The 13,331-nt window shown below is 36.2% G+C and overlaps 1 protein-coding gene across 2 annotated transcripts in view; it reads left to right on the plus strand.

Moving 5' to 3' along the window:
• The window catches only part of SIPA1L2 (signal induced proliferation associated 1 like 2), a 141,483-nt gene that overhangs the window by 107,047 nt on the left and 21,105 nt on the right, over positions 1 to 13,331 (plus strand). For both annotated transcript variants that reach the window (XM_082757623.1, XM_082757624.1), the window contains exons 15-18: positions 1,180 to 1,568; positions 6,867 to 7,091; positions 9,689 to 9,842; positions 12,625 to 12,844. In XM_082757623.1, coding sequence (XP_082613749.1) covers positions 1,180 to 1,568; positions 6,867 to 7,091; positions 9,689 to 9,842; positions 12,625 to 12,844 — 988 coding nt within the window. The remainder of the gene's footprint in view (positions 1 to 1,179; positions 1,569 to 6,866; positions 7,092 to 9,688; positions 9,843 to 12,624; positions 12,845 to 13,331) is intronic.

Genomic DNA, 13,331 nt, shown 5'->3' on the forward strand with positions numbered 1-13,331 from the left:
ATGCTCAGCAGCATATGGGAAATCTTTGGAAGGGTTCATACACACGTTATGTCTTCTGAAGCTGATTTTGTCTTTGACCTTTTTTTTTCCCATTTCTTTCCACTTTGGTTCCATTTATAGTACAAAGTGACACGTCTTTTCTCCAGACACCTTTCTCCCAACTCTCTCCTTGGAAAAACAGCTCATTTGTATTTTTATCAATTGTTTCTTTATTATTAAGGAGGCAGCCATTTGTAAAGGCTAGGATGAATGCAAATGTAACCCCTACTTTTTTTTATTAATAATTTCTCAAATTTTGAGATTTACTAATTCCCATATGGAATAGAGCTGTTATTTCTGGAAGAGCTGCCTTTTCTAACTGCTTTTATGTATGAGCAACAGCTATGTTTATAGACATCTGCTAGGAAGGGGATCTCATAAAAAAGTTTGTTACCTTCCCACTTAGTTCTGCCTAATAGAAACCCATCTGCCCTTATTCTGGCTACTCTGTCACAAAGATAAGTTAATCCAACTCTCTGTAAAATCTCTTTTCAGGAAACAGAACAAAACACAAAAACTTCTTTGACACAAATGCCTGATACAATTCTTCCACTTCAATTGCATGCTTAGTTGGGAGCCCTGTGACTTAACTTACTCTCATCTGGTACACATACATTGCACTTGGCTTTCAGTTCAGCCACACATCCAATTGGATTTGATCCAATAAACAGCGTATTTCACCCACACTGAGAAAAAGCCAAGGTTAATTCAGTCTTCAGTGTCCTTCAGATTTGCAGTAGAACTTGTTTAAACAAATAATTACAAATGCTTGTAGCTTTAACAAATGCTTATTTCAGCTGTTCAGAAACTCAATTTTATGGATGTTAAGCAAGTCCTATAATCAGAAAAGTCAAGTGTGATCTTATGATTTGCCATATAAGATGGAAATAGAGCCTGATGTTCACTTTTATTTGCAGTGACATCAATCTCCAGTGTGTCTAGCCTGTTGTGCAATTCATTTCATAGAAACTAGTGGTATAATTAGCTTTTGTCATGCTTTGCAATTATATTATAGCATACAGTAAAAATAATAAAGTGATCTTTGAATGGCACAAATTCAGTAGTTTATATGAAAATTAAGATTTTACAATTTAACTTGAGGGCGGTTCTTTTTCTGTTTGTTTTTTTCTTGCTAATAAGATTGGAGATAAAAGCTGTTCAAGCCACTCAAGCAGCAATACCCTATCCAGTAATACATCCAGCAACAGTGATGAAAAACACTTCGGTTCTGGAGATCTGATGGATCCTGAGCTGCTTGGATTAACTTATATAAAAGGGGCGTCTACTGACAGTGGAATTGATACAGCTCCCTGTATGCCAGCTCCTCTCCTCGCCCCTTTGCACCTTGCTGGCAGCAGGTCTGGAGTACATTGTCGTACTGAGCAGTGGACCGAGTCTTCTGAAACTCCTGGGCTAGATGAGGAGCCGACTAAAATGTATGCTGTTCATAGCTATGCCTCTGCTATTTCTACCAGTCATACAGCTGAAGGCAGTATGGGAGACCTAAGTGAAATCTCCTCTCATTCCAGGTATGTGTTTCTTACAAATTAGGGATTTGGGACTGTAGATTGATGTTCAGAATTTTTATTTTATTTTTATTTTTTTTTTTTTTTTACAGTTGCTCTCTTTAACTTTCTTTGAAAGTGTGCCTAACTGTATTCAATACCTACATGAGGAAGCTTAACATTTTTCAGGCAGTTTTTGATGAGTCCTCTTAAAAAGCATGGCTGGTCCTGTTCCCAGATTTGATGAAGAATTTATATGCAACTTTGCAGAAAATCCTTAGGTTTTCAGAGTTGGAAAACATCCCTGAGTAAAAGTGAAACAAATTCTTCTTTTTTTTATAGTATTTGTGAAATATATTCAATACCAATGTGTTCTACCTGTAATCATCTGAGATCTTAAATGTTAGAAAACTCGCAACTTTACTTTCATTGATAAGAAGGAAACCGTAAATTACAATCCATCAGCATAAGATGCTTTCATAATACTTTGCATTATTACTGTACATTTAAAGATAGTCTTTCTTTCTCTATTTTGTAGTTATGAGTGTAGTAGGTCCAAACACCCCCGTTGTATTATTTTGACACCACCAAAAGATACTAGTATCTTTTTTTTCCCCTAGAACTTCCTTCACATACTTGTGAAGGAGTACAATACTACAATACATACCATACAACAAATTATGTTGGAGTTAATGATGAAGGAAATCAAAGAAATTACAACAGACAATTTTTACATCTAGTGAAGCTTCATAGCATACCATCCACCCTGATTTACATTATTGTGGTGTATACTTTACAATTTTGTTTCTTGATCTGGATTTCTGGTTGTGCATGCTCTTCTTTTTGTTACCAATGGAATGTGTGTATAGTACATCTATTATAAAGCAAACAGTGAAAGTACACTTTTACAGCTGGTTGTCTTTATCTTCCAATTCCCACTTTATGGGGACTTTGAAGCTGGAGCTTTGGTCTCTGTGTGAAGGTTTTTACTCTGTAAAGGATTAGAAAGAAATTGCTTGTTCTTTCCCTCAGAATTTTCTGTTTTCAATGTCAATTAGTATAGGAAAATAACAAAAGAATATTGTCATGTCTTTATATGCTACCTTGATTGAATTAGTTCTGTATACTTAGAATGAGTTAGATTTTTTTTCACAAGTTATGGAAGATAGTATTGATTTGCATGCAGTATGGGCTGTTGTGAAAAGTAGGTACATGCGTTCATGTTCTTTCGCTACATCTGTGATAAAGTAGAAGCTCCAGATTTACTCTGCTTTATAGGCATTGAGATTTAGTTTTATAGATTAGAAAGAAATAAGCTCTGTGTTTCTGGGACTTCATCATAATGGGCTGCAATAGATTTCTAATGGCTAGAATATGCATTTTCAGCACTTGTGTGACAGCTATCGTATTTAAAGTGCCACACAGCTATTAAACATTCTCATGTTCATTTATATGGAATAAACATTATAGATTTGGGGAGGGAAAAAAAGCATGTAGATTTTAAGTGAGTTTATCCAGACGTTTACAAAGTAGTAATTATTGTTGAGAAGATAACTTACATTAGCAGTGACCAATTCCACTTTGGCAATAGCAATGTTTTCAAATGATCAATTTCTAATCTGTGTGCCAAATGCTTTAGCTACAGGAAAATGTCAGACTTGCATTATGTGACCAAACTGTTTTATTTAAACTTTGCTTACATTTCCTTCATATTATACTAGAGTGGTAAATAATATTACAGTTGGATTTAAAGGCTGGTAATACCCATACCAGTACCTGCAGGCTTGCATTATTGAAAAACAAAACAAAACAAACTCATTTAATGGCTGTGATGCTGCAACACAGTGTTCAAATAGACAGAAGAAGCTTGAGTTAACGTGTTGTGATATCTACTGCTAAATCCCATGTATATTTTCCAACTGGTTAGAAATTAAGTTCATACTGGTTCATAATCTGTAATGATGAAGCTCTAACCTGAATGAGGAATTTATTCACAACTGCTTTATAAATGTTAATAAATGTATTCTACAACAGCTAAACAGTGTAAAACTTAGATACAAGACCACAGACTGGAAAGTAATTACTCTATAAATACAACATTTTCCCTATTAAAACTCTATTCTGCTTATTGAAGCAAGAAGGGCCGGAGGGCAGACCCGGGAAACTACAGGCCTGTCAGTTTGACCTCAGTGCCAGGGAAGCTCATGGAGCAGATCCTCCTGAGTGTTATCACGCGGCACTTGCAGGGCAAGCAGGCGATCAGGCCCAGTCAGCATGGGTTTATGAAAGGCAGATCCTGCATGACAAACCTGATCTCCTTCTACGACAAAGTGACGCGCTGGGTGGACGAGGGAAAGACTGTGGATGTGGTCTACCTTGACTTCAGCAAGGCTTTTGACACCGTCTCCCACAGCATTCTCCTCAAGAAACTGGCTGCTCTTGGCTTGGACTGGCGCACACTTCGTTGGGTTAGAAACTGGCTGGATAGCCGGGCCCAAAGAGTCGTGGTGAATGGAGCCAAGTCCAGTTGGAGGCCAGTCACTAGTGGCGTCCCCCAGGGCTCGGTGCTGGGGCCAGTCCTCTTTAATATCTTCATTGATGATCTGGATGAGGGGATTGAGTGCACCCTCAGTAAGTTTGCAGATGACACCAAGCTGTGCACGTGTGTCGATCTGCTTGAGGGTAGGAAGGCTCTGCAGGAGGATCTGGATAGGCTGCACCGATGGGCTGAGGTCAACTGCATGAAGTTCAACAAGGCCAAGTGCCGGGTCCTGCACCTGGGGCGCAATAACCCCAAGCAGAGCTACAGACTGGGAGAGGAATGGTTGGAGAGCTGCCAGGCAGAGAAGGACCTGGGAGTGATGGTGGATAGTCGGCTGAATATGAGCCAGCAGTGTGCTCAGGTGGCCAAGAAGGCCAACGGCATCCTGGCGTGTATCAGGAACAGCGTGACCAGCAGGGCTAGGGAGGTGATCGTCCCCCTGTACTCAGCTCTGGTGAGGCCGCACCTCAAGTGCTCTGTTCAGTTTTGGGCCCCTCGCTACAAGAAGGACATGGAGGTGCTTGAGCGGGTCCAGAGAAGGGCGACGAAGCTGGTGAGGGGCCTGGAGAACAAGTCCTACGAGGAGCGGCTGAGGGAGCTGGGCTTGTTCAGCCTGGAGAAGAGGAGGCTCAGGGGCGACCTTATCGCTCTCTATAGGTACCTCAAGGGAGGCTGTAGCGAGGTGGGGGTTGGTCCGTTCTCCCACGTGCCTGGTGACAGGACGAGGGGGAATGGGCTTAAGTTGAGCCAGGGGAGTTTTAGGTTAGATGTTAGGAAGAACTTCTTTACTGAAGGGGTTGTGAGGCGTTGGAACAGGCTGCCCAGGGAAGTGGTGGAGTCACCATCCCTGGAAGTCTTCAAAAGACGTTTAGATGTAGAGCTTACGGGTATGGTTTAGTGGGGACTGCTAGCGTTAGGTCAGAGGTTGGACTTGATGATCTTGAGGTCTCTTCCAACCTAGAAATTCTGTGATTCTGTGATTCTGTTATTGAGTAAATGAAGCACAATATGCAGGAAAGATGTCAGTTGGAAATACTAGCCTGATTATCTGATTTGATCAGATAAAGAAGTCCCTGAAAAACCTAATACTGAAGTCTGAGAATTAAGCCTGCTGTGTGAAACAGTATTTCAAACTACAGGACTGGCTGGAGCTATGCACAACATTATGTCTAACAGCCATGTTGTTAATGGTTTTCTCTCTCCTATTTTATTGTCAGTATGCATACAAATTATAAAATACCTTCGGGTTACTGTAGCTGAAACAGCTCCACTGCCTTTAGTTTTGCTTTGTTTCTTACATAGACTGTCATTACCATTTGGATGCCAGGACTATACATTGCTTGTTTCAACCATTGCATCGAACTCATGATCTAAAAGCAAATTCCTGTAGGCATTTTATTTCTTTACTTCCTAAAAATGTCCTGTTATTTAAAATCTACAGAATGAAGTTGGATGCTCCATTTTCCTTGGTTTAGTTGGAAATAGAAGTCTAAAATCCTTTGGATACTGTTCTTGCTGTCAATCTGATTTTTTTTTTTTTTTTTTTTTTACATTGTGCTTCAATGCTTTCTTCACCTTTAGATTTCAGTTTTTCATAACTGAATAGTTTTCTTCACTATGTGTTTATATCCCTTCTTCATGTATTTGCAAGGATAAGCTGGAGCAACCTTATTGTTTTTAACATCATTTGTGATACTGTCTTCCCCCCAAAACTTCACAATCTTGTTTCTACTTTTGTGGTAGAAAGGGGGAAGAAAGGAGAGAAAAATAGTTGTTTTTAAGATTAAATGTACATAAATTTTCTTAAAAATAATAATAATAATAATCACTGCCTTAATGATTGAACTTTATTTCATGTCAAGCAGTTTAATTTGATCTAGTGACATCTTCTCATGTGCATTGCCTGTATTTGACTCTGTATGGACAGTAAAGTAGACATGCCTCTTACACTTTGAGCGACACCTTCTGACCTTTTGTGGATGAATCTAATGGTTTTAGGATTAGATTAAAAGGTAGAACTATGTTTGGTATTTGTAGCTGCTTCAGGTTCCAACCTCTAGTTTTAGGCAAGCTATTTGGTTTATGAATGCTTTGGTTACTTCAACTGCATGATGAAAAGAACTTTATTCTTCAGGGAAGGGTTTGTTTTAGTTCATTTTAAATCATTTTGAGAGTCTTCAGTAAAAGGCTACGTTAGTGCCTACTAGTGCTATTATTTGTAATAAAAGAGACTATTATAATCATCCAGAGAACTATTGTTGTTGAACTAAAATTTACTTCTGTTAATATGGAATTCTCAACAGTACTGAATGAAAGACTGGATTTAAACTGGTGTGAACAGGAAAAAATAATTTGAAGTCAAAAGCTATAGAAGTTTTATAATTAGAGAGATGTTTGGATTAATTCCTTATGTAGTTCTTGATGTAAATTGAATTATAGCATTAATAATGTGTGCATATGTATTTACTGAAAATTACATCTACAAATCCTATATATATTGAATTTAGTTCTTTAATTTAAATTCACATCAGTTTGTGTTGACATTTCAGCATGTTGAATTACATGTTACTTGCTTCAAAAACTCATCATTATTCTATTATCAAAGAATTTTAATGTATATGCTGCTGATATGTGGAAAATTACTGGTGATGCTGCCTTTATTTTCCCTTGAGAAAAAGTTAACATTAAAAATGATAGCTGAATATAAGGTGAAGAGTTTCTGACTTGTTTTGCATAGCAGATTTCATTTTTGCTTTTGTGTGTTTTCTTTCCTTTTTCAGTGGGTCACATCATTCAGGAAGCCCATCAGCACACTGCTCTAAAAAGAGTGGCTCCCTAGATACCTCCAAAGTCTATATAGTGTCACAGAGTAGTAGTCAACAAATTTCTGGGTCAGTTTCAAAACCATACCACAGACAAGGAGCAGTGAGTAAATACGTCATTGGATGGAAAAAATCAGAAGGAAGTCCTACACCTGAAGAATCTGAAATTGCTGAATGCCACGAGTAAGAATTCTGTTTCAACTTTGTTTGGGGCAGGAGGGAAAAGAAAATATATTTTAAAATTGGATTGAAAGATGAAAAAATACAGATGCCATTTGACTTGTAAATGTTTGGTTTATTTCTATACTTTCATGTATCAGATGTCCATCCAAAAAAAGGAAAAAGGGACAATAACTGCAGGATGCACCTTTTTCTGGTTTCTCATCTTTTCTATCTAGCTGCACCTTTTTTCCATTTCTCTAACAAAGCATGCTAAAAGAAATTTCTGAAAGTGTGTGGAGGGGAAACCATAAGGCTATGCCATTTTGAATTTCCGTTTCAAATCTCTGGGAAACAGTTGTAAAGCCACAATTTTATTGTGTCTAAAGACTTGTTCTAGGAATCTTCAGGAACATTGCAGCTAATTCAAAAAAGCTTATTTTCTGATGTTTCTGCATTAAACCTTCCTATCTTGTTGCCTACTACATCAGCTAATACATTAGAAATGGCAGACATGCCCATAAACTTAGCAATAATCTATGTAGGCAATTAAAAAAAAAAGTTACTGTTGGAGGTATTTTAGTGGTTCACGTGTATCTTTTCCTGACTGATTTTAATGAATAGAGAGCAACTGGTGGTTAGGACCCCACAAAACAAAGTTTAAGTGTGGATATATCTGATTCTCTTCAAGAGATTCTGCAAAATCTGCAGGCTCACACTACGTTATTTTTTTATAGGAAGTGACATTTAATCAAAGGTACTCAGATCAGTTCTAATAAGCAGCTATATGTACAGCTTAACAGAGGAATAACCCATTAGGAATGTGTTAGTCATAGACAGAATAAAAATATTTCACTCAAAGAAAAAGATGCAGTACCTCAAATAAAGATAGAGATGAAACTTTCCCAGTACTTCAGCAGTAATAGTGTTTGAATCTGCTGTTTGAAACAAACTTTTAAATTCCTTTTATATTCAAAGTCGTCTTATTTGATAACATCCTTGCTTTCTTTTTGTGCATGAGCTATTTAGTGCTACATCTCAATAAATCAGTCAGGCCTATATATCTTGACAAATTGACACGATGACATGTAGTCCCTGATTTTCAAATGTTTAATATAAGATTACTCTGTTTAATGTGGGAATATGGTATTTGCATCTAATACCTTGTATTCCATTTATGTGCATAGTTACAGAAAAATTCATATTTAAAAGTATCAACTGGAATATTTGTACTAGGTAATATAAACTTGAAGTCAAGCTCTTAAATTCCTTATTCTCAAAAGTTTTTTTAAAAAAAAAAGTCTGTCCTGGTTATTTGTATTTCTTCATGGTATTGTATTGGTGATTTTTTTCATGTTTTCATCTATTAAATTGTTTAGTCACAGTAGTATTCACATTTGGAAAATGGTAGCTTCACTGACTCCCCTAAGTTTTTGCATTTTGAAGTTGATGAACCCCTGAAACAATTTCTCTTTATTTCAAATAGAACCCTTAGAACAAAATTGCATAATGAAGCATGGCATTTAGACTGAAACCACAGTAATTTTGAAAAGCATCTTCAAGAGCTAGTTCAATTTAAGAAATATTAATTGAATATGGCAGCACTTCATATACCAGAAAATACTTTCAGATTTTTCTATGGTTTAGAGCATCGCTTCACCTCTTTCTAGGAAAGCTTTCTATACATCACAGAGAGGAAATATCCCTCTGAGGATAATTATGTTGAAATAAAATAACATCTCTAATTAGCAATGATGATGAAAATCAGGTCAATTGCTGAATGTTGTGCCACTATAGGATATAATTCACCGAGAATTACACTTTACCGTAGCAAAGCTTGTTTCCTCTCTGCTGAGGACAGAGTCACTGATTATGCTGCACTTGACAGTAAGTAATGGCTTCAAATGCATGTTCTGTGTGATTGGGAATCTCTGGTTCCTTAGATTGCATTTCCAGAGTAAACCTGTTAAAATTTTCTCCTTTCTCACTGGAGGGAATGTGAAAGATGATAATTCAGTTTGACAGTCCTTTGTTGACTGTAAATACGTTTTTATATACTGATAATTAAAGAAGACAGCTGTTTTATTTGTCTAAACAGCTTTATGAAATTGCTGATAATAAAACACACTTGGCACATGGCACAATAGATTACAAATCTTCTTCAAACATTGCCATTGATGACCATAGTAATTTTGTCAGATTGTAAAGCTGGATACAATGTCACACTAAAAAATATTGATTTTCTTACTTGCTAAGGAAGTAAAAAATATATTTATGCATTTTGATTTGTGAGGAACTATTGGAAATGCTGCTATAAATACAGACTTAGCAATAGAGAAATGTGGTGTGCAAAAAGGGGGAGAGGAAAGCTGGGAGAAACAAGCATTTGTTTTTTTTTGTTCTGAAAAATTCCTTAATATTGGTCTTTCAGTAGTTTAAGAATTTCATCTTGAACCCACAAACAGTTTTGTATGAAATGACTAGAACATGTTCTAAATAAAAGCATGCTCTGTCATGAGGTAATTTTAACAAGTTTTACTTTGTGACTGAAAATAAATGTAGTCTTTCAAATCCATGAGTGCTATTGCTTATTTTGCTAAAATCACCAATTGTTTCAACAGAGTGTATGATGATATTGATGCTGTGTCTGCATCAAGTCCACTTCAAACTTCTGTGAGGAATGCCATTGTTGAAAGCCAACAAGTGTTATCCAAAGAAGATTTTCTGAAATTGATGCTGCCAGAAAGCCTCTCTGCAGAGGAAGGGAGGAGAAAGGTTAGCTACTTTGTTTTCATGTATCCCAGGCATAATTATGTTAGAAAATTATTTTCTGGTATTCCCAAAATTGCTATAGAGAAGGCAATATCACTTTGTGGAAACTAAGTATATTCCATGGGGATGCTACAAATACTGACCATAAGTCCCAAAACATCATTTTCCACAACATGAAAATTATACCTACTTTGATTATGTATGAAATACAGTATTTGTCTAAGTACGACTCTGCTTAGCTGTAAAGGTTGAGTAAGTTAATTATAATTTCAAAGGCTAAGAGTAGCATTTTCAAGGTTGAATGGTTACATTCATGCACCTCAAATGATATTTAGGGATAAGAATAAAAGTAGCCCACTTTCCTCTGTTCTGTGCTACTCACTACTAACAATTCTGAATTACAATTCCACATAGACACCAGTGGGAACTGCTCAAAAGACATAATTGTCAGTGCTAGTGAAGAGCATAGGTCTATATAGTATAAAAACAAATAGTGATGTTAAAAACTTCACAAAAAGTGAATAGAGAATTTAATATTTACTGCTTTTCAAAGTATGCATGATTTTGAATTTGATGCTTAATGTGTAAGAAAGCAGTAAGCAATTGAGTTACTTGCAATAATTGTCACACTTAAATATTAATTCAATGTTGTCTTAACCCTCTATGTTTATACAATGTGCTAAATAGCATAATCATCATGTCTGAACAAAAGTAACACATGGCAATATAGTCAAAGTGCAGAGTTGAGTTTAAAATTCAGATCATATGCACCTTTAAACTACAGCATTTTATGTATGTGTGTTGTATGTCTTTGAATTCTTATGAATAACATCCTAGAGGCCTTCATGAGTTATGCTTGATACAATAATTGGCTTTCTGTGATGATTTCAAGAACGACCAGTGTTTCTAAGTATGAAACACCAGGGAGTGAGGAGGTGTGGCAATCCTAAGATAAATTACTGCTGAACCCTTCTCTTCCCAGGATATCCAAGGAAGAAACACCACAGGCCCTGATTTGCAGGGGATCCCCAGCCATAGGAATCAGCAGTATCCAGTCTTTGATTATGCCCTCTGTAGAGGGCAGTTACTTTACTATAGCTTGGCTAGTTGACTTTGCCAGCAAACCAGAAAGGATTTTTGAGTATTCTACAGAATCAAATCACATTTTTCATAGATCCTTCTTCATAGGTCAGAGAATAATGAAACCTATAGAATGGGTAGTGTTCATTTTTTTGTCATGTCCTGAAAGGAAACTTTGTAAAGCTTCAACAATTAATGTTTGATATGTTTGGATAGCTATGACCAATTTTTTTTAGATTAAAGATGCAATATGAAGTTGTGAGACTTGAGTAACAGCCAAGAATCATGGCAGAATGCTTGCTGGGAATCTCAAGTGCAGGAAAGAGAATTGGATTCAGAGTGTGGAGCTTTTCAACCCTTTGCACAACATGGTCCCTAATTAGACTCAAAGGGTTTTGGCATTTGTATATCAATTCACTTAAGGATGTTGTGTATGTCTTCTATCCAGTCATTTAGGACTGCTGCTTTTGCCTATTAATGGAGTAATTTTCCAAGTGTTAAAATACAGCCTTGGTCTGATGCTCGTTCCAACATATGTTTCAGTCAAATCTCTAGAGCTAATGTGTTTGTTTGTTTTTTTTTTGTTTGTTTTTTGTTTTTCCCTGGAAGTATTTTGATGCTTTCCTATATTAGAATCTGAATATCTGCCTCAGTTTTCTTTGGGACATTGTTGACCATTGTAACAACTGAGTATTTTCTATATTGTCTTCAAGACAGATGTTTTTCTGAACTAAGTGTATGAAGTATATTTAACTATTTTGCAAAGGCAAAGTTTCTTGTGGCATGATCAAACATTTCTGTCTATTCTTTTTAGAAATATTCACAAAGTAAGTTTTGTCAAAAATAACGTAGATATTTTTAACTCTGTTAAATGATTAAAAATGTGATTCACTGTTTTAGAAAGCTACTACTCTTCAGCATACCTTCTGCATAGAGAGTGAGCTACTCATAATTAATTAGAGAGAAAATAGGACAGGATATTAAATTGTTATATGCAAGACAGTCCAGTTAAAATAATTAAGGCAATAACTGAAGTTTGTAGATGTGAAAAATAACTAGATTTACAGTACTGAAGAATGACTTATGAAGTGGAATGGCCCAGTTTTACACTACAATAGCATCTTGTTGTACTGTAGCTGTTCAGGTTGTGGTTTACATATAAAAATTTTCACTAAACTCTATTATCATATTTTCTGAAGCTATTTTATGATATTTGGAGAGATGCAGTGTCTCAAATTACTTTTATATCCCAATAAATTATATTGCACCATATATCAGTTCAGAATGCTTAATATTAAAGCATCGTCATTTCAAATTAATATCAAACAGTTGTATGCATAGTCTTGAATAAACGTTACCAGAGTTGGTAACCTTATATATGTATTTCTGGAAAAATTTGCTGTCATGAGGCTATGGAGGTTTCATTTAACATTTCAGAATTAATAAAGCTGCATAATATCTGATTAATTCATGGTGATATGTTCCAAAATATCAAGAGGAAGTATGAAAACCCAATTCAGTAACTCTTTTGAGGCCTCAGTTGAGCTGATGTGATGGAAGAAATCTCTGATCCTTCCGTATTAGCTCAAGAATTCCAGAATGTCTGCCCAGAAAAACACTCCAAAGAGCAGATAATGGGATATGGTGGTGTAAATTATTTTAACCAGTAATACAAGTTCTTACATCTTCATATTTTGATGTTTAGTTTTCATGTTACGGAAACCTTTCTCCACGGAGGACACTTTATCGTACCCTATCTGATGAGAGTATATGTAGCAATCGAAGAGGATCTTCATATGCTAGCTCTCGAAGTTCAATGCTAGACCAGGCCCTGCCAAATGATATCTTATTCAGCACTACTCCACCATACCACAGTACGTTGCCTCCCAGAATGAGCCTGACTCCTGGAATGGGAAATCTGAGAAGTAAGTGATTGCTGTTATTGTTGAGTTTGGAATATTTGTAATGAAGTCAAACAAGTCACCAAATATTAAGTTAGATTTTACTTTTGAGGGAAAATTATGAAATACCACATCAGTCTTCTAATAAAAGCATATTTGGTCAGCAGTACATACTTATGCTTGTCTTGGTGATCAATTCAGATTTGTGTTTGAAGACAGGATTCACATGCCAAGAAATTTTCACGAGACCAGTGACAGACAACAATTGTCTGAAGATTTCTGGTTATAATTGTATTTTCTAGTGGTGACCTAATTAAGCCAATCTGGCCTGTTTTGTTTCCTTGTGTGTGTGTGCGCATTCAAATTACTGAATATATTAATGAATATTTCATTATAGTTAAAAAGGAGAGCTTAGGTGATCCTTTTGGTAACATCTTAAAAGGAAATGTGTGATAGTTGTCATCTCCAATTTCAAAACTGGATCTGCTGATACTTCTTTTTTAATTTTAGG

Source organism: Aythya marila, assembly GCF_965140915.1.
Source record: "Aythya marila genome assembly, chromosome: 3".
Lineage (NCBI taxonomy): Eukaryota > Metazoa > Chordata > Aves > Anseriformes > Anatidae > Aythya > Aythya marila.